Consider the following 23,394-nt stretch of genomic DNA (forward strand, 5'->3'; position numbering starts at 1 on the left):
GCATACTTCAGAAGCACACTTCTGAAGCACACTTCTCAATTATACTTCTCAAGCACACTTTTCAAGCACACTTCTCAAGCACGTTTTCGAAGCACACTTCTAAAGGACACTTCTGAAGCTCAGAAGTGTGCTTGAAGCACACTTCTGAAGCACACTTCTGAAACACAATTATGGAGCCCAATTGAGAAGCACAGTTCTGAAACACACCTCCGATGCCCACTTCTGAAGAACATATCTAGTCAACTACTCAAGCATTTTTCTCAACCACACTTCTGAAGCCCAATTGTCAAGTACACTTCTCAAGCACACTATTGGAGCACACTTCTGAAGCACACTTCTGAAGCACACGTCTAAAGCACACTTCTGAAGCCCCTTTCTCAAGCTCACTTTTCAAACACACTTCTCAAGCCCTATTCTGAAGCACACATATGAAGCACATTTCTGGAGCCCACTTCTCAAGCACACTTCTGGAATTACACTTCTGGGACACTCTTATCAAGCCTACTTCTCACGCACACTTTTCAAGCACACTTCTCAAGCACTTCTCAAGTACACTTCTCAAGCACTTATCAAGCACACTTTTCAAGCACACTTCTCAAGCACACTTCTCAAGCACACTTCTCAAGCTCACTTCTCAAGTACATTTTTGAAGCACACTTCCGGAGCAAAGTTACAAAGCCCACTTCTTAAGCCCATTTATCAAGCCAACTTCTGAATCACACTTTAAAAGCATATTTCAGAAGCCTACTTCTCAGGCACACTTCTCATGCACCCTTTTCAAGCCAATTTCTGGAGCACACTTTTGGAGCAAACTTCTGAAGAACACTTTTCAAGCTCACTTCTCAAGCACACTTCTCAAGCACATTTCTCAAGCACACTTCTCAAGCACACTTCTCAAAACACTTCCCAAGCACACTTCTCTGGCACTCTTCTCAAGCACACTTCTGGAATAAAACTTCTGGACCACTCTTCTCAAGCACACTTCTCAACACACTTTTCAAGCACACTTATTAAACATCCTTCTGAAGCACGTTTCTGGATAACATTTCTGGAGCACACTTCTCAAGCCTACTTTTCAAGCCCACTTCTCAAGTACACTTCTCAATGCTACATCTTAAGCACACTTTTGGAGCATACTTTTCAAGCCCACTTCTGCAGCCCACTTCTCAAGCACGCCTCTGATGCTCACTTTTGGAGCACACTTCTAGAGCACAATTTTGAAGCACACTTGTGAAGCACACCGCTGAAACACCAACCCTGATGCACCCCTCTGAAGCAGATTCTCCTGTTTTGAAAACCTTTATTATTTCCTTTTCAAGGCATCACCGTCAAGGACAGGAATGGTTTGATAATAGAACATAAAGCATCGTATACAATTCCCAGGATATTTAATATCTGAATACATAATATAAGACCAAACAAACAAAATAATTAATCGCAGTGGGTTACAACTACAGTGAGCCACTTACAGAGCTCAATGATGTTACTGAAGTGTGTGGGTATAGGACGAGATGCTACGAACATTATGTGACAGACTATAAACGTATAGTCAAACATGTGCTAGATATGTTTCATCATGATAGTGAAGAAGACATCTAAACTCAACGTCTAGCAGATAACATTCCAGTCTATAGAGTAAGGAATTTTATGTGAGGGACTGAAGGGGAACCGAGAGATACAGTCACACTTCTATTTACTTGTGTAAATGACCTTCCACCTGATCGGGTTTGAATTAATTAACGGTCATCTCCACAAACTAAACAAAATATATACACCACGTGGAATTCAGGGTTTCAAATGTAAAGAAATTAACCACACCTTAAAAGGATTCACAAAATACATCAAATGTGGAAATTGTTCAGAAGCCAATTCCACAAAAACATGCATTTCAGACATTCTCAAATGTTCAAATTGTGAGGGGTGACCATGATATAAAATCCGAGTAATGCCCTTCCTACATAACAGCAACAAACACTAATAGGACTCTCTCCTACACCAACAGTAGTGTACTCAAACACGGCACAGCTCTGCCAACAACTACCAATCACACAATAACAAACTTTGCACATCTCAAATATCCCCATCATTAATCATCCTACAACTCCTGATAACAATACACTCACACAGAACTCACAACTAAGTGCAGATCTCATCAACTCATTACTACCACTGAAAATGCAATAGAAAGACACTTGACCGACTCCTTAATAAACTCTTTAAGACAATAAATCAACGCGCCCCCGAGACCGACTCAGCACACGTCGCGTCCACATGTACACAAAGTAAAATCCTAACAAATACAACTACCAATGGCATAAACAAGAGAGTAGAACTGATAATAGACAAACTCCTTAATAAATACTTTACTGACCTGATCATCACTTCCCACAAAATACAACCACAGGACCTAAGAGCAAGAAACTCCAAACTGTCGGACCGAACTCCAAACGACCTGGCCCTTACACTGAGAACCACATATACCATACTCCCCCACGACATACCCAAACCATTACCAAATATCAAGCATGTTGTATTATTAGAACGCAAAAAAATGTAAAATACATATACAATCCCAACACAATTATGTTAAATGGCCTCTTTCACCTTCATGATCTGGAACGCAAAAAAAGTATCAAAACATCACTCACAAACCTTGAAAGAACTCTTGGGAGAACAGGCTGCATGAACACAACGTCCAGCCTTCACTGCCAAGTGCATCAAAGTTAACTTACAAGAGTTTTTACATTCTTGTAAAGCCACTAGCACGCATAGCGTCTCGGGCAGGTCCTTAATTCTAATTTTCCCTGGAATACAACCCGACAAATCGTTTACCAACCAGGTACCCATTCACTGCTGGGTGAACAGGCTACAGTTAAGGATTGGCTCCCGGTCAATCCTCTCGGGCCAGGATACGAACCCAAGCCAAAACGCTCGCGAAGCGAAGGAGCGAGTGTCAAACTACTGCGCCAGGGGGACTGCTTGGCGTCGTCGTTGTCTCTAATGATAACAACAAAAACAACTTCAAGCCTTGAACAAATCCACAAGGGCCGTGACGAGGATTCGAACCTGCGTCCGAGAGCATCCCAGACGCTGCATTAAACGACTGAGTTACGACATGGTCAAAAGAACCATGTTGTAGCTCAGTCGATTAAGGCAGCGTCTAGGATGCTCTCGGACGCAGGTTCGAATCCTCATCACGTCCCTTCTGGATTTGTTCATTTGATGCATCATGCAATTGTGATTTCTGTGTGTACTGAAGTAAGGGCGAAGAGGGAGAACGGCCTATTGACATAGCTCGAATGCATGGGGGGAGTTGTGTAAAACCCTGGTTTGTGCCTCGGAGAGGCTGCAAGATCCAGTAAGTTCAGTATTACTTCGGTTTCAACTTCTTTTGACCATGTCATAGCTCAGTCGATTAAGGCAGCATCTGGGATGCTGCTTCCACTCAGGACGCAGGTTCAAATCCTCGTCACGGCCCTTCTGGATTTGTTCATTTGATGTATCACGCAATTGCTATTTCTGTGTGTTCCAAGCCTTGCCAAATAAATACCATATAAATAAATACGACGATTAACATTTATATATAAATAAATAACAATTTATATAAATAAAAATGGAAATGTTCTTTTGTTCAAAATCGCTAATCTCCGAAAGTTCTTCACCGATTGCTTTGTAATTTTGACACAACGTTCTATTCGAATACGAGCGTGTTTTTATATACAAATTATATATATGATATGTCTGTGACAGGTAAAAACATGCTTTTTTGAAAAACTGCTTTTCATGTGAGTTTTCATCTGAGGGAAATCTACAAAACCTCTTTACCGATTGCTTTGAAATTTTGACACAACGTTGTATTCGAATAAATGCGTGTTTTTATATTCCTACTATATACATGCCACTCCTGTGACTGGTAAAAATATGTTTTTTTGAAAAACAGCGCCAACTGTTGGACGTAAGAGCAACACACGCTGTAATCTCCAAAAGTTCTTAACCGATTGCTTTTAAATTTGGACACAGCGTTCCATTCGAATATGTGTGTGCTTTTATATATCTACTATGTAGATGCCACGCCTGTGACAGGTAAAAACATTTTTTTTAACATCACCACGCTATTTAAAGGGAGCCATTTAATTTTTTCCATAGTTTTTATTTCGTTTTTTAACTGTTCTTTTTTCAGTGATGGGAGCATCACATCATTTTGATTTAAAGGGAGCCAGTCGGCCGAGAGGACAGCACGCTGGTCTTGTGATCCTGTGGTCCCGGGTTCGATCCCAGGCGCCGGTAAGAAACAATGGGCAGAGCTTCTTTCACCCTATGCCCCTGTTACCTAGCAGTAAAATAGGTACCTGGAAGTTAGTCAGCTGTCACGGGCTGCTTCCTGGGGGTGGAGGCCTGGTCGAGGACGAGGCCGCGGGGACACTAAAAAGCCCCGAAATCATCTCAAGATAACCTCAAGATAACCATCTGTTGCACGTAAAAGAAACACACACTACACTAAATATGCTACATTTCCATTTCAATGTTTCTGATTGCATTGATAAATTAAATTTTCATAGATTTCGATTTATTTGCATTTTGATTTAATTATTTAGTTTGACATTGCGTTGGAATTCAGCTTTGTTGTTTACCATTCCTTTCATTTTGTCAGTACCATTTAATTTTTATCCATAGTTTTTCATTTCGTTTTTTAACTGTTCTTTTTTCAGTGATGGGAGCATCACATCATTTGATGTTCCCCTTTTTCTGATGGGAAAATCAGATCAATTCGGAACTGTTTGGACAAGTGAGTGGGGAATGATGGGTAGGACGATGGGACCAGAGAGGGGGATGGTGGGGAGGACGAGGGGATGGAGGAGGGGATAATGGTGGGAAGGACGAGGGGACCCAGGAGTGGGGGAAGGTGGGGACGAGGGGAAAGCAGGAGTGGAGAATTGTGATGAGGACAAGGAAACAAGAGGAGTTGGGGATGGGGGGAGGACGAGGGGGGGGGATGGTGTGGAGGACGAAAGGAAAAGGGAGTGAGAGATGGTGGGTAGGATGAGGGGACAGGGAGAGTGGGGAATGGAGGAGAGGACGAGGGGACTGGGAAGTGGGAGGGGAGGACATGAGGATGGGGGAGTGGGAAATGATTGGGAGGACGAGGAGACGGGGGAGAGGGGAATGGTGGGATAGGACGGGGGAAATGGGAGGGTTGCTGTGGCGCAGAGCCACAGCAATGCGTGGCCGGGTACACTTAGTCTATATAAATAAAAATATGTTATAAAATATGACCGAAAAAATAAGATTAATAATTCTAACACGAATTTTCTCAATATTTCTTATGTTTCCTTTTACTGTCGATAGTAAATGAAAAATCAATTTTCCAAAATTCATTTTTACTTCTAGTCTGACGCGATACTTGAACGCGTTTCGTAATAACTTATTACATTTTCAAAGACTTTAGTTTACACACACACAACTGTAACCTGAAAACACTAAACAGAATTTTACTTATGCTAACACTAAACAACTTATCTGTCTTATATACTCGCACTTGGGTGAGGTGATTTGTTGCAACAGTTTTGGATGAGGTGAACAAACTTTTGACAAACACAAGACAGAACACGGAACAATGGGTATTAATTGGATATATGAGAGCATAAGAATGGAAGTAACTGCAAAGGGCCTATTGGCCCATACTTCCTCTTGATGCCTCTATATTGGTACGGAGTCTTGAAGTTTTAGAATATAGTTGTGCATTAACTGGCTGTTGATTGCTGTTGTTGACTTATTGATGTGTAGTGCCTCGCAGATGTCGAGCCGCCTGCTATCGTTATATCTATCGATGATTTCTGTGTTGTTTGTAAAGACTTCTCTGGTGATGGTCTGGTTGTGGGAAGAGATTATATGTTCCTTAATGGAGCCCTGTTGTTTATGCATTGTTAATCGCCTGGAAAGAGATGTTGTTGTCTTGCCTATATACTGAGTTCTTTGGGGTTTACAGTCCCCAAGTGGGCATTTGAAGGCATTGACGACGTTGGTCTCCTTTAAGGCGTTCTGCTTTGTATCTGGAGAATTTTTCATGAGTAGGTTGGCCGTTTTTTTACCTACCTGCTACCAAAATATACTAATAAATAAAAATGTAAATATTCGTTTGTTAAAAATCGCCAAACTCAGAAAGTTCTTCACCCATTGCTTTGAAATTTCGACACGAAGTTCCATTCGCATACGAGCGTGTTTTTATTTACTTATTATATAGATGTCACGTCTGTGAAAAGTAAAAATATCCATTTTTTTAAAAACTAGGTATTTAAGGATTTTTCATGTGAGGGAAATCTCCAAAATCTCTTTACCGATTGCTTTGAAATTTTGACACAACGTTGCATTCAAGTCCGCATTTGTTTTATATACCAACTATATACATGCTACACTTGTGTCAGGTAAAAATATACTTTTTAGGAAAAACAGCGCCATCTGTTGGACGTTAGAGAAACACACGCTCTAATCTCCAAAAGTTTTTCACTGATTCCTTTGAAATTTTGACACAACATGCCATTCGAATATGCGCAAGTTTTTACATATATACTATATAGATGTGACACCTGTGACAGGTAAAACCATGCCGTTTTTGAAAAACAGCGCCATCTGTTGCATGTAAGAGCAACACACGCTATACTAAATATGTTACGATTCCATTTTAATGTTTCCGATTGCATTGATAAATTGAATTTTCATAGAGTTCGATTTATTTTCATTTTGATTTAATTATTTTGTGTGACAGTGCCTTGGAATTAAGCTGTGTTGTTTACCATACTGTTAATTTGCAAGAGTATAAGTATAGATGCCACACTTGTTACAGGTAAAAACATTTTTTTTTTTTTTTTACAAAACAGCGCCATCTGTTGCACATAAGAGCAGCACACACTGTAGTAAATATGTTACAATTCCATTTCAATGTTTCCGATTGCATTGATAAATTGAATTTTCATAGAGTTCGATTTATTTTCATTTTGATTAAATTATTTTGTGTAACATTGCATTGGAATTGAACTGTGTTGTTTACCATACCTTTCATTTCTTGAGTATATTTTTTTTTCATTTTTTCATCTTGTTTTTTTAACTGTTTTTCATATATTTCGATGATGGGAACATCAGATCATTTGGGAATGCATCGAATGAGGGAGTGGGGAATGGTAGGAAGGACGATGGGATTGGGGGGTTGGGGGTGGTGGGGACGAGGGGTATGGGAATGGAGAATGTGGGGAGGACATAGGGATGGGGAGAATGGTGGAGAAGACAAGGGGATAGTGGATAGTGGAGTGGGGTATGGGTGGGAGGACAAGGGAACGGGGAAGTGAGGCGTGGTTGGGAGGATGAGGGGACGGGGAAGGGGGGAATGGTGGGGAGGACTGGTTGACGGGGAAAGGTTGCTGTAGCTCAGCAACGCACATGCGTTGCTGAGCCACAGCAACGTGTGGCAGGGTACAGCTAGTAAATAAATAAATAAACACTGGGGTGCCTTATTGTGAAGCATTACCCAACATCACCACCTATGCAGTCAACGGGAGAGCCTTCACGCATTATTTGAACAATCTTCTCTCGTACATACAGCAATGAAGCGCATCAATGACTGGGCAAGTACAACTCAAACAGAACTTGCAGGCATATACTTTGCCACTGAATTTTTAAAAGACAAAGGAAGTGGACTTAAATACTGTGACTCCCAGAGTGCACTCCTGCTATTGAACGCACATAGTAGTGACACCCACAAAATAGTCAGTGATATTCGAATGAATGTTATAGCTGTAAAGAAAACAGATTTGAAATTAAGTTCCTATGGATACCATCACTTGTTGGCATCTCAAGGCATGACACTGTTAATATGCTTGCAAAGACAGCCTGTAGAAAACCTGTGGTAGAAATTGATATGGGTGTTTCATTAGCAGTGACAAAAAGAATACTTAAACAAATATCTAACCAATCTAACAAATTCATAAAGACCTGAAAGTTGTAGCATTAAATATTATGATAGATATCGTGAGGAGAAATTCACATATGGAACTAATAGAACAAGAACCCGGCAATGTGATGTTATAGTGGCCAGAATACGCCTGGGATAGAGACGTATCTGGCAGCTTTCTCAAAACTCAAATGTCGAGTACACAATGTGTCAATTTTGTGAAAGAGAAAACATGCACTCTCTTGAACATTATATTGTAGAATGTCCCATACTGACTGACTTTCGCCCTCCTGGGCTAAGGTATGCTGAAATCTGTAGTTACTATATGAGTACTGGAACACTTGATGATATATTGGACTTGTACCCAAGATTGACCATGTAATGTATCAATTATACATTGTATGTATGTGATGTAACTATATACCCTGAACTTGTAAAAGCACCTTAATCACCTTCAGTGATTAAGTGCTTAATTGCACACTAGTTTCTCTATCAGCTATCTCACCCTGTCAAATGAATGTGAATGCTTGTGTGTGTGTATATATGTATGTATATATGTATATGTACGTATATGTGTGTGTGTATGTATATGTATGTGTATAAGGTATATATGGAAGCTGATCAGAATTACATTTCACCTTTGTAAATGCACATTAATGCCACTATGTAAAAGACACATCGAACACTTTATGTAGGGCATACGTAAATCTGTGTATTTACGTATGTAGATTAGCTTAGCATTTTAGAAGCACCGAATCACCTTCTGTGTTTGATTGTTCAATAAACCTCTGAACTATATGTTTAACACATCTCTAACTATGTCCATGGAGGACAGAAGAAAATGTATATATGATGGTTAGCATTGTAAATGTGTGGCCTCGTCTGTGGAAGAAAAAAATGTCATAAAAATCATTATCACAGCACATAACCTAACCTTGGCCTAACTGTATATGAAATTTTAATATAAAACAATATTTATATAAGATAAACACTGACTCTGAACACACAGTATGTTAAAACTGATGAATGAGTCTCCGGGATTGGCTGCTGCTCGGACGAGCCTAACTTAAATATGGTATATATTGTTTAAAAAACAGAACATCTATTTCTATGAGCCTGGGTTTCATAATTTATAATTTTGGGGTTGTGAATTGGCCACAGGCCATTGTAGCAATATTTTGATGATAAGTGTGGTGGAGATCTACTTGCAATGAAACTGTGTTTTTATTTAGGTTGTGTTCTGTGTGACAGTAGAAGTTATCCACGAAAGTCAAACTCTGAGGGAACCCCCGGAGGGCAGAGAGTGTCGACCACTGTAGTGAAGATGTTGCATTACCGCAGTTTGTGTGTAGGCAATTAAACAAGAGTGTACAAGGGAAAAGCTAACAAGATAGTTGGACTGACATAGCGTCAATTAAATTAGACGATTTTCCAGTTCTAATGCTTATACCAGATTATGTTGCAGTGGTAGCTAGTAGACCTTGCACATCCTGGACCCCAGTTTGAGTTTACATTACTTCTAAAAATAATTTTTTGTTTGGTAATTAACACCTCAAGTTACACCTTTAATTCTAGAAATAATGAGAAATACGTTTACTGTGGGCAGGTTTGTCTGACGCCGGAGGAGCCGTACAAGAGGACGCCTTGTGTGTCCCTGGCCTGCATCATGAGTGCTCACAGCGGCCCCGCCCTCCACCTCACACCCTCCAGGGACCTAGCACACAAGCCCACCCACTGCTTCTCCCACTACTGATCCCCGACACAGTCTTCACCCTCAGGAGCACCTCTACCACCATCCCTCATACTCCACTCAACGCTGGCAACCCCATCATACGAGCTGACAACGAATATTAATTATAGTTTCCTTCATATATATATATATATATATATATATATATATATATATATATATATATATATATATATATATATATATATATATATATATATATATATATATATATATATATATATATATATATATATATATATATATATATATATATATATATATATATATATATATATATATATGTATATATATAGGGTAAACAGTAGGGAGTAAGTAGTAGAGTAAACAGTATATATATATATATATATATATATATATATATATATATATATATATATATATATATATATATATATATAGGGTAAAACAGTAGAGTAAAACTAACCTGTCTCACGACGGTCTGAACCCAGCTCACGTTCCCTATTGGTGGGTGAACAATCCAACGTTCATGGCCGTTCTAGAATTACCACAGTTATCCAAGTAAGTGGGTTTACAGATCCAATGAAACATAGCTGATTTAATGAGCCATTCGCGGTTTCGCCTTAACTCGGCTTGTACTTACACATGCATGGCTTAATCTTTGAGACAAGCATATAGTTTCTATGTTGGCTGAGTTTCCCTATATGTGTAAATGGTTACCATATGGCCACAGTTGTCTAAATTAAGCCACCCCTGGCTAGGGCTTCCCGTAGGTTAGATGGTTACCATATTCCCCTATAGTGATCCAAGCTACCCCTGGATGGGGCATCATATATGTGTAAATGGTCACCATATCCCTTCAGTAGTCCAAGCCACTGAGACTAAGCTGAGACTTCCCATAGCTGAAGATGGTCACCATAACCCCGCAATGGTTAAAGCCACCACTGGCTAAGGCTTCTATAAGTCTGAGAAGTTTAACTGAATCTGGTTTGAGGGTCAGATGTTTAGTTGAAGAGTTAAAAGCCACTCATTACAATATAATTACCCTCCGAGAGACCGGACCCTACTTGGTGATGGTGTCAGCATGGCAGTAATGTACTCATCTAGTTGTACTCACCTAGTTGTATTCACCTAGTTGTGCTTGCGGGGGGTTTAGCTTTGGCTCTTTGTTCCCCCTCTCAACCGTCAATCAACTGGTATGATGTGTTTCACTAGAGTCAAATGTGTTCCTCGGTCACAGTCAAATCAAAAACTAAACAATTTCGAGTCTTCAGGTGTGACTGCGCCTTGGCAGGCATTGCTTCTTATTATGAATTTAAATGTCATGATTATTTGTATTACCTTCTTAAAAGTTCACTGACAAACATGTGTTCGCTCTCATGTGTCATACATAGGTCTTATAGACCTATGTATGTCTACTCATAAGACATACATAGGTCTGTTCTTACAAGTGTCCGCTCTTATATTAACTTTGGTTGCTTGGTTGTGGTTGTAGCTGGGCCACATAACAGCTATGGTATGTGTGTGTGTGTGTGTATGTTTTCACCTAGTTGAGTTTGCGGGGGTTGAGCTTTGCTCTTTCGGCACGCCTCTCAACTGTCAATCAACTGTTTACTAACTACTTTTTTTTCCACAACACACACACACACACACACACACACCAGGAAGCAGCCCGTGACAGCTGACTAACTCCCAGGTACCTATTTACTGCTAGGTAACAAGGGCATTCAGGGTGAAAGAAACTTTGCCCATTTGTTTCTGCCTCGTGTGGAAATCGAACCCGCGCCACAGAATTACGAGTCCTGGGCGCTATCCACCAGGCTACGAGGCCCCATGTAGTGTGTGTGTGTGTGTGTGGAGCGAGGGTTGACGCTGATCTGCTTATGGAGTGAGGTTCTCGTTGCCTCTGGGACCAGCATACAACCGGCTCCTTATTCTGAGAGGTGCTGAGTAGGCATGCAAGAGCGAGATGGCGCCCACCATACCAGGGTGTCCAACACCACTTGGCACACTATCATCGTTGTCCTCGACGATCTGCTTGAAGAACTTCTTGGTTGTGTACCTAACTAACATTTATGTACAGGAGTATTTACCTGTAGTGGCCGTAAACAAGCTTTGAGATGTCCAACATCGTCGCGGACATGCATCAACATAGAGTACATAGCATAAATATAATTTTAAAACTAAGCTATCCATGGAGCATCATGACTAACTAGCTAAACATCTGGGCATACTGGAGGCAGTAGGTCCATCTGCAGATAGAGGCAGAGTAGTCGTAGGATGTATCAGTAGGTCCATCTGCAGATAGAGACAGAGTAGTCGTAGGATGTAGCAGTAGGTCCATCTGCAGATAGAGGCAGAGTAGTCGTAGGATGTAGCAGTAGGTCCATCTGCAGATAGAGGCAGAGTAGTCGTCGGATGTAGCAGTAGGTCCATCTGCAGACAGAGGCAGAGTAGTCGTAGGATGTAGCAGTAGGTCCATCTGCAGATAGAGACAGAGTAGTCGTAGGATGTAGCAGTAGGTACATCTGTAGATAGAGACAGAGTAGTCGTAGGATGTAGCAGTAGGTCCATCTGCAGATAGAGGCAGAGTAGTCGTAGGATGTAGAGGCAGAGGACCAGAAGTAGTGCGCGAGGATCATGATGCTCAACCACAGTGTTACCTGCTATGAAGATTATAATCGGTAGACTCTAACATAGACACGATATAGTACATAGTATAAGAGACATTCCACTAAAATATGGAGTGTAGGGACGTGGCTGAAACACGAGGACATGAACAGTGATTGTAAGAGACGTGATAACATTGAAACTATGAACTAAGGGTAAGTTTGTAGGTATCATATTCTATATATTTGTGGCAAAGGAAAGAGAACAGATGTATAACGGTGTTAATTGGTTTCATTTTATCAGGAAATCTCAATGGATACGCTGTGGCAATGTTACATAAAGTGTCAAACACACATTAATGGTTTGGTACTCAATAAGGACGAGCTTTCTCGTAATATATTAACTAAAGTTAGTTGAAAAGGATAGAAGTTAGTAGGCATAAGTTTGTTACTTAGTCAATAATATTGTAAGCATTACCCTTACAGCTAGACATAAAAACTATGAATGTTAGGAGCTAGTTCTTCACGAACGTAGTCATCCTCTGCTTTATACTAACAGTCAGGAGGTGGGGAGCTCATATAACGCATCCATTGTCCTATACAGACTGGAACACCACAGTCACACGCGCGTGTATCATCAGACTGATGGTGGTGTACTGTTAAAATAACTGGTCTGGACCGAAGGTTGTAAGTTTGAGTACCAGGTGTTGCGGTACCTTGTTCGTGTCTACGACCGGAGTGGGTGTCACGGTGGTAGGGTCAGTCAATATGTTGGTATTTACAGGTACTGGGTTGTCATCATCAACTGTCAAGCGGGCCAATTTCATGTGATTGAGATGTTCATTTACATGCTCACCAGTAGCTAGGTTCTCCAGCTTGTACTTGTTACCTGTAATATGTTCAAGAACTCTGTAAGGACCAAGAAACTTCTCAGTACATGGGACCATCTCTTCGCTGGTTGAGGATCATTATTAAAGATCCAGATCCTATTTTTGTAGGTTTAGCATGAGCGTTTTGTAACCAAGTGAAATTGTCAGTAGCTTTAGATAGGTGTTACTTGACTCTCTGGAACACCAATTGTCTCTTTCTTTGACTTTAACATAATCATCATAGTTGTAAAGTGGCACAGGAGGCGAGGATATGAGAGCATTTGGGAGGCTCATGTTTGTCCCAAAAAGCACAAAGTGAGGTGTATCTCCTATTTAAGAGTTGACAGAGGAGTTTATCGACTTTTGGACGATTATAAGTTCATCCCATTTGTGACTGTCCCGACTGACTGTTACTCTGAGTGCGTCAAGTACTTTCTTATTTGTTCTTTCAGCAAGGCCATTGCTAGCCGGTTGATAAGGCATTATATTACACTTTTGATGTTGAACGGTTTAGCCAGTTGTTCCATAATAGAAATGTTGAATTCCGGACCTTTGTCAGAAAGTAAAACTCTAGGTGAACCATACCTGCAAATTATGTTATCATAAAATGCACTAGCTATTGTTTCTGCAGTTTTATTTGGAATTGGAACCAGTTTACAATATCGAGAGAAATTATTTAACATAACTAGAAGATGTTTATTACCTTTAGAAGTTTCAGTAAAGTTTGTTAGCATGGCCACAGAAACACGGTCCCAAGGTGCATTAGTCGTAGGGTAAGTCTGAATCGGGTTCGGGCCAGCAACACGGTCTCTATGAGCTAGGAAGGTTTGACATTGATGCACGAGATGTTCAATCTGTTTTGCCTTTTTGGGCCAGTAGTACTTAAGATGAGGCTGCTTTATGGTGTGGTCCTTGCCAGGATGCGCACCGTGTGGGGTGTCATGGACAAGTTTCAACACGGTAGGTACTATCGACGCAGGAATAACAAGTTGATGTATCATTCTGACTGGAGATCTAAGCATAACCTTGCAGTGGAGCACGTGATTTAAGAGTACTAGTTCTTTGAGCGGCACGGGAGGCTTGACTGTAAAAGTCGTGTTCGGGTTCATTAGAAAGCTTATGATCGGTGCCTACATTGGGTCTTGTTGTTGTTGTGCTATTTCTACATCTTGCAAGTCAAATGAAGGGTATTCAACTTGAATAGGAGCGACGTAGTAGGAGAGGGCATCGATAACTACATTATGTTTGCCAGGTAAGTATCCAAACGTGGGTAGGAACTCTTGTATGGTGAGCGACCAATGGGCAAACTTGCCTATTGGATTCTTTTCTTTAAACAAGGGGATAATGGCTTGGTGGTCTGTCAGTACACGGACAGGGTGGTTGTAGATGATGTATGAAATGTCTGAGAGAACACACTACAGCTACAGCCTCACGTTCTGTTGTCAAGCAATTCTTTTCTGCTTTGGAGAGGACTCGGCTTGCATATGTAATGACATGTTCTTTTCTGTCGCTTGTTTTTGATAGTACGGCTCCTAACCTAATATTACTGGCATCAATGACTAAGACAAATGGTTTGGAGAAGTCCGGGAACTTGAGAATGGGAGCAGATATCAACGTCTCTTTAAATGTTTTAAACACTTTCTCCTGATCAGCCGTCCATGCGAATGGGACAGACGTCCCATTCTTAAGAAGGTGAATTCATTCACCTTCTTAAGGAGGTGAGGAAGAGACGCAATCACTGAGTAGCCAGCGATGAAATGGCAGTAGAATCCTGCTAGACCTATGAACTTTTGTACAACTTCAACATTATGAGGGGCAGGATAGTTCTTCACAGCATCTTTCTTTGAGTCAAGAGTGGTGACACCTTGTGGGGTTACATTATGGCCTAGAAACTTTATCTCTTTTTTCATGAAAGCACATTTACTGAAGTTTGATCTTCAAATTAGCTTCAGATAGTTTCTGAAGAACACGTTCTAAACTTTGAAGGTGGGTTGGTACATCCTTGGACATGATTATGAGGTCATCGAGGCAAACCATGAGGGTATTACCCATCATTCATCGGAACAAGTTTGTCATAAGTCTAGAGAAAGTAATAGGGATGCTGTGTAAGCCAAAAGGCATGCGGGTGTACTGGCAATGGTCATTAGGGACCGAAAACGCTGTCAGTTCTCGGCTTTCTGGGTTAAGTGGTATTTGCCAAAAATCTTGCAATAGATCAAGAGTAGAAAAAACCTTATTCTGGTCTATGTTCTTCAATAAGTCAGTGAGCACGGGAAGTGGAAACCTATTTATTTATTTATTTATTTATTTATTTATTTATTTATTTATTTATTTATTTATTTATTTATGCATATACAAGAAGGTACATTGGGAATGTGAGGATATATAAAATGGTAATTACAGTCTTGTAAAGCCACTAGTATGCGCAGCGCTTCGGGCCGACCATATGATACAAGATACCTATCAGGTATCGTCACATTGAACGGTTTTCTGAAATCAACGACGGGATGCCAAGAACCATACTCATTGGGTTCAAGGATCAATGGCGCCCTGGTGCCATTTTATGGCCGTGGAGTACGATTGTTTCGCATGCCCCTCCACTTGTTGACAATCTGCCATGGAGTGCCGGCCCTGGTGTGGCTGCTGACGTGGCCAGAGTGACGTGTTCTACCGAGGGGCCCTTGGCCGAGTTGTCCTGCAGTATGGGGGTGCCTGTGCCCCCTGTCGTTAGGAGAGACTCTATTGGCCTGGAATTTTTGGCAATGCTTCCTACCTGGTGGTGGAAGTGATGATTGTGGACATGTTACGTGTTCCTGTGGAGACCGTGTGTGGTGTGCAGCTGCTTCCTGGGAGGCGGGCGATTGTGAAGTCAGCTCCATGGTGGTTTACCGTGATCTCACTGAGCGCTGTGATGGGTGTTCCTTCACTTTTCCTGATGATGGTGGGTCCGGGACTATCTCCGATCGCTGCGGTACGACGACGTATGTGGCGGTGCATGGGGTACCCTTCGATTTCCCTGCAGACCTCCTGTGTCGGTACTTTGCCTGTTTTGGGCAGGTGCTTCAAGTGCAGATGAATGCTGTCTCCTCAAGGATGTGGATGGGTTTCCCGTGTGGGACCCGCACTCTCACCACGCGCCTCAGGGGTAATATTCCATCCTCCGTCATGCTGCTGGGTTACCCTCTTCGTGTGTTTTGTGCAAGCCAGCCCCGGACGTGTTTCCGGTGTGGCTTGTCGGGTCAGCAGGCTGCTGGGTGTGTGTGGCGTGCCGGGTCACCCCTATTAACCTCAACCATGAGGAAGATTTTCCCCTGTTGTTGGCCACAGACCAGTCCCCCAGGTGCTGGTGTGATGTGCGTTGCTTCCCAGCCGTTTGGTGCCCCGTTGTTGGATTCTGCAGCTGGCTTGGATGCGGATGTGAGTGTGGGTGTCAACGTGGTGGTTAGTGTGGCCCCCGCCCCCGCCGGCTTCCCCGCCTCATCCGTCCCTGCACCAGGTGCCCCAGCCCACCCTGATTCAGCTCCCCCTGCCTGCTTCTTTCCCTGGATAAGTTGTCTCCTGTCACTTTGGCTGTCTGCAAGGGGCTGTCTCTTGTGGTGTGTGGTCTGGTGCATCCGGTTGTGGAAGCTGTGGTTCTCAGGGGTCGTGCTTTACAAGCACGCCCACCAGAGGATTCTGTTGTGTTGCAGGAAGATGGGAGTGATAGCTCGGACGACTGGCAGCCTCTCTCAAAGCGATCGCAGCGGGTTCGGAATGTGTCTCCCCCTTCGTACTCACCTAGTTGTACTCACCTAGTTGTGTTTGCGGGGGTTGAGCTCTGGGTGGGCCTGTTGAGCCTTGGGTGGAGGTGGGGGAATATGGGACTCCAGCATCCCCTGCCGTAGGTGACAGGGCTATGAGGGGCTCCGAGTTGCTTCCTGTGACTGCGCCTCCTGCTGTTGTCTCCCCGCAGTGAGAGGTTGCCCCTGATGATCGAGTCCTCGTCATGGTGCTGAGGAAGGATGTGCGCTGGGGGGGGGGGGGGCCTTGACTCTGGTGCCCTGTGGCAGGGACATTGCCGCGCCTGCGGAACTGCGCCCGGCAGTTCCCCTCACTTCATTGCCCCGGTTTGGGAGGGGGGGGGGGCCTTTTCACGGCTGCCGGGATGCCCAGGGTGCTCTTCCACTATCTGGGTGCCGCGAATGAGGGAGTTTATTTATGGGGTGTCGGATTTGATGCCTTGGCCATGGGCGCCACCTTGCGGCCGGGTACCCCGATGACGTCCTGCTGATTTGAGAAGCATACTGCATTCACTTTCCGGCACAGGAGTTCCCGGATATATATACGTAGTGCTGGTGTTTGCTTTGTGTACTCCCTGTTCTTATGTCCTTGATGCCTTGTCTTATGTTCTTACGTCCTGTGTCTAGGTTTGGCTCGCCCCCGTCTCAGTGTTGCGTTTTGTCCATCTGGGACCAGCATACAATGGTCTCTGTGTTCTGAGAGGTGCTGAGTAGGCATGCAAGTGCAAGATGGCGCCCACTATACCAGGGCGTCCAACACGTATATGTCTACTCTTGCATAAGTCTGCTCTTACATGTGTCCACTCTTATATATGTCTACTCTTGCATAATTCTGCTCTTACATGTGTCCACTCTTATATATGTCTACTCTTGCATAAGTCTGCTCTTACATATGTCCACGCTTATATATGTCTACTCTTGCATAAGTCTGCTCTTACATGTGTCCACTCTTATATATGTCTACTCTTGCATAAGTCTGCTCTTACATGTGTCCACTCTTATATATGTCTACTCTTGCATAAGTCTGCTCTTACATGTGTCCACTCTTATATATGTCTACTCTTGCATAAGTCTGCTCTTACATGTGTCCACTCTAATAGTGTCTTCCGCAGCAGGCGCCAGAGAACTTTATTTCAGTTTTTGTAAATCTGATGAGCAGGAGGGAGGGAGTTATGAGGAAAAAGCGCCAAGCCATTAGACGCTGGTGAGAGCATGTAGAGCAAAAGTTATATTCTAATCAAACGAATCAGGATTAGTGATATATTGAATATATTCTTTGGGATATTAAAAGAGCTGTGCGAGTCACCATGGGATAATAACTCATTGTGTCAGGGACAGGCAACCAGTGTATATATAAATGTAAGGCTTATACCGAGATCCCCCCCCTCCCTCCCCAGGATGCAACACCACAAAAGCTAACACCTGTGTACATATTTACTGCTAGGTGAACAGATGCATTAGGCGTTAGGAAATATGTACGATGCAGGATCATTTCTGACCCGCCCGAGATTCGAACCCTGAATTTCCGATTGTGAGTCGAGAACGAAGCCAACTGTACTACCGGGAATAGTCCATGAATGTCTGGAAAATAAACCTCCTGCTTGGATCTCATCTCACTGTGTGTGATATTGTGCGCCCCGTTGCTTGGTTTACTGCGCACAACACTGTAATGGTGCAACCCGTCCTCTTAATAGCATGTTGTATTATGACGCATACTTTACCCACGGCCAAAAACTGCCGTTCAAGAAAATGGTAACGGCTCGCGAAATTGACAATGTCCCGTTTTCTGTTTTGGGTCCTCTCACCTATACATAAGGGTACTCCAGCACAACAGTTTCTTGACGTTGGGATCGCTGACGAGAACGGGCTGGACAGTAAGGAGGGGTGCCTCGCCAGCCTCACACACACCTCTGTCCTCTTGACAGTTTTAAACAGTTTTACGCCTATGTTGTTTTTTAGCGAGAAATTATGCATCTATATAAAAAAGAATTTCTATCCAAGGAACGAGGCCAGACGCTTGATGCTAGCGTCACTCAGTTTTTCAAGATGACACGTACGTGGTATGCAATGGTCACAGGCTATTCGAAGTGAGCCACATTGTCTCCCTTTAAGAAATATTATTGCCGACAATGACCATTGCAATTTTGATGGATTCCAAAATCGAGAATTTGTTTTCCTCTGAGTTTTTGGACAGTTTTCACATGTTTTCATAGTACTGTATTACATTTTCTGAGACACAGTCAGAGATAGAGACAGACACGGCATGTCAGACAGACGTGACCATGACCAGTTATCCCATCATGATATTTAACATAATTACTTATCTAGATTATATGTTTTGTATTATTCATTTTTTAGTTTATATCCTTATTCCGCTGTTGTAACCATTGTCTGTACCCTGCAGACTGACGACTTCTAAGGGGTTCAGTAAACCCATTATATACCTTAAACAATATGCACTCTATAATGCAAGTGCATATTGTGAGTGTTGATGTGTTACCTCTTGTCGACAGCAGACACCTTCTGAGGCTTCCCATTAACAATATTGCTTGACAAAGAGTACAAAGTTCTTACAACGATAAAGAGAAGCAAACATCGTTACCAAAATGTTATATTTACTAATCGTTTTTACAACGCTGAAGCAACGTAAAATTCTAAACAACTATATAATAAGACTACTTTCAGAGAATGTTTTATTCATTAAAGACTTTGCATCAATGAACTTTACTTTCATCTTGGTGTTTTCTTCATAAGCAGAGTTAATAATTATTGTACTTGGTGAGTTAAAAGTTAATTCATTGAGTATTCTCAGCCCAAAGCACTGGACTAACAAGACATAATTACCCATCACATTGTGGCATCTATTTTGTGGCAACCTTCTTTAAGCGGGTTTTTTTTTTTAATAAACTCAAATACAAAATGGGATCTAGTGGTTTATTTATGGTAGACCGAGAAAAGTGGAGTTTTCCTTGAGCACCAGGAAGAAGAAAATGTAAGAAATTTTTGCAAAATTGAAATTACCATAAAAATCAATAAGAAAATTTAGTTGCCAAAATTCAGCCCACCCTCCTGTTTAGGTAATACTTACATTAAGTACCCACTATAAGTAATTACTTATATTACGAGAGATTCATTGTACCTATATTGACGTAAAAGGCAATTAGAATGTAAAAATCGGTTCTATTGAATTTGGACAACCCATAAAAGTTTGTGTACTGATGGAGCAAAAAAACCTAACCTAATAAAACCTTCCTAAGCCTAATACATGCTATCTGAGGCCTATTATAATGTATAGATGTGCTATACTAGACCTAGGAATATTCAAGTTTATTTTTTAGCTTTAATTTGTCGGACTCTATAAAGTGAATAGTACTAAAGTCAACTATCTTCTTGTTCATTACATCTATGTCTGTATGATGGCTAACATAGTTACAAAAAGTATTATGTAAACAGGAGGATGGGTGGCAAAATTTGCATTTGGTGGGGGCATTTTTGTTCTTTGCTCTCTAGTCCCACTTAACTGACAGTTCCAAACACGCAAATAATTGAGCAGTCTTCGTGGTGTAGTGGTAAGAAACTCGCCTGGCATTCCGCGAGCGCTTTGTCCTGGGTTCGTATCCTGGCCGGGGAGGATTTACTGGACGCAAATCCTTAACTGTAGCCTGTTTAACTCAACAGTAAAATGGGTACTTGGTTGTAAAAACGATTCTTCACAGGGGTCGTATTCCAGGGAACATAGGATTAAGGACTTGTCCGAAACGCTAAACGTACTAGTGGCTGTACAAGAATGTAAGAATTCTTGTATAAATAAATAAATAAAATCTAACAAAGTTATATAAAAGAATGTAATAATCATGAGGTAATAAAATGTAGCTTTTATACTTTCGCTTTGTGTGCAAAATAAATACGGTGGGAGACAGTGGTTGGGTGTTACCCTCACTGGGGTCAGGCGATCACTGATGGCTTCGCAAGCTCATCATAATTAGGTTAATCTGTTCTCAAAAACGTATTATGGAGAGAGACACAAGAAAACATGTGCAGAGTTCACACCCAGTTGCTAACACGGCCAGCGCTCACAATCACGCTCCACAGCGTATGGAGTAAGATCCATTTCTAGGAAAATGTTGATGATCTTTAATTGTGTAAATGTGAGCAAATATTCACTATTACATTCACTACCTTGCTAATACTTCTCATTTGTGCTCATTTGTTTCCGTTTCCAACGAATTATTATGCAATGTACTCATGTTCTATGCTTGTAATGTTCTATACACTTAATTTTTGTTCTAGAGAAACAGAACACGAGAATATATTTTATTTTGAGATGATTTTTCGCCTGTAAGACCTCTGTACAATGTTGTAACACTGGTTTGAAAATCAACTTGTAAACTTATATGAAATATATGTCATTATAGTCAAATTTTTGACTGCATGTATTTTCAGCTTTTCTTGTAATAAAAATGTTCAGAGTTGTTCTTGCTTGCTTTCTATTGGTGTGTAAAATGGTAGCTAGGCAAATGTAATGTACTTATACTTTATACAGAATAAAATGTTCGTATATATTTCAGCTTCTGACATTATGATGTTATGATAGGTGAACCACGTACATATAATTTATTGTGTCGGGGGACAGGAAGTGTATATTCATACACGTTTCGCTTGTATCACGGTCTAGCGATACATAATGTTCAGATGAATAAATGAAGAGTGTTCAGTTCTAGAATTTTTTATAAGTGGTTGGTTCTCAGTACCACTGAACTAATTGATGATAGTAAAAGATACTCTCTTAAGTTAATTTGGGCTCATTATTTGAGCTAAGGCACATAATAGGCTAAATATTGAAAGAACTTCAATTCATTCTTATATATGTAAAAATAAATCTGGGTATGGCAAAGCTTTTTTACAAAACCTATGGCGATAGGTAGTGCCTGGTTTAGGCATAAGCTTACCAAGCTGTAGCTTGGGTATTCGCAGGAGCCTCACAATTTTTGTTTTTTAAATTTGTGGCTTTTTTGTGTTTTGAAGTTTTAAAATAGTTTGTGTGTGATTTTTTATGTGTAGTTTTTAAATGGTTTTATATGTAATTAATATATGTAATAAATATAATCAATAAATGCATTCATTTGAAAATAATTTGTTTTCACTTTAATTACCTTGCTAATAGTTAAAAAAAAATAGTATTTTTGCACACAGTAAACCAAGGCTACAAGTGTTACTTGATGCATTCTCCAAGAAAGTAGTAGAATGTGGCCTCATAATCTCTGTTGATAAAACAAGGGTTCTTATTCCCCATTCTCTTCATGTTAACTATACTATTAATGGAGTGCCCGTGGAGACTTGCGAGTCTTATAAATATCTTGGAGTCGAGGTTAATGATACGAATCTCGTCAGCAACCTGCGCAAAAAACTAGTTGAGCGTCTTAAACCTCTCAAAACTCTTGTTGGCAAAGGATTTGGCATTAACATAAAATATGCTCGTGGTTTTTATATTGCCTTTATACGATCTGTTGTTGATTATTATGCCTTGCGTCTTCTTAATTTTTCTCCTAAACAATTACAAGGCCTAGATGTAGTAAAAAACGATGCCATGCGCATCATCCTGGGTTGTCCTAGAACTCAGAATTGTTAACATGAGAAAGGAACTAAACTTACCTTCCATTTGCGAAAGAATAGTTCTACTTAGTACTGTTTTGCGCCAAAACTTTGAAAAATAATGGTTTCCCCAGCTCTATTCAAATTAAATTGAGATCCATTCTAAACAATTTTGACTGTTCCCTCAATCCGCCGCAAAAAAGCTCCCTACAGTGTGTGGCTCAGTTGTTGTGCCTATAATCTTCAGAAACTGAATGTGTCGCTTAACCCTGATAAAACTGTTCACTATATTCCCCCTTGGAAAGATGTGGAGGTCTCTCTGCATTATACCCCCATCAGTGTAAAACAAATGTATAACACTGACATTTTGAGATGTATAACATTAGAAGATATTGACAGTCATCTTCAAATTCTCAAACCGACTGAATTCTATGCCTTTACTGATGGCTCTGTGCAGTTAGGCACTGGTAGAACAGGTTGTGCATGTGCAGTATATAAAGGGAATGAAATGATCATGACTAGTACACAGAGATTGAACAACTGGGCAAGCACGACACAGACCGAGCTATTGGGCATTTATCTGGCCACTGAATACCTTAAGCTCAATGGTGGTGGAGTTATTTTCTGTGACTCTAAAAGTACTCTGCAGTCCTTAAATAACCCATCACAATGTTTGTCGGAAGTAGCTTGTAATATTAAATGGAATGTAATTTTTGCCAATGATAATAACTCTTGTATAAAATTTGTGTGGATCCCATCCCATGTTGGAGTTGGAAAACATGACTTTGTAGATCGATTGGCCAATGAGGCTTGCAGGAAAGAAAACATTGATTATGACTTTGGACTATCTAATGCAGTTATTAGAAACATACAAATTAAATTAAGGCGTACC

General features: G+C 41.2%; 1 protein-coding gene across 1 annotated transcript in view; it reads left to right on the plus strand.

The window, feature by feature from the left end:
• Positions 1-9,824, plus strand: part of LOC123759723 (insulin-like growth factor 1 receptor) — a 476,359-nt gene extending 466,535 nt beyond the window's left edge. The window contains exon 28 of the mRNA XM_069317549.1: positions 9,549-9,824. Within this exon, the coding sequence (XP_069173650.1) occupies positions 9,549-9,695 (147 nt within the window). The 3' untranslated portion in view covers positions 9,696-9,824. The remainder of the gene's footprint in view (positions 1-9,548) is intronic.
• The last annotated feature ends 13,570 nt before the right edge of the window (positions 9,825-23,394 follow it).

Source organism: Procambarus clarkii, chromosome 8, assembly GCF_040958095.1.
Source record: "Procambarus clarkii isolate CNS0578487 chromosome 8, FALCON_Pclarkii_2.0, whole genome shotgun sequence".
Taxonomy (NCBI): Eukaryota; Metazoa; Arthropoda; class Malacostraca; order Decapoda; family Cambaridae; genus Procambarus; species Procambarus clarkii.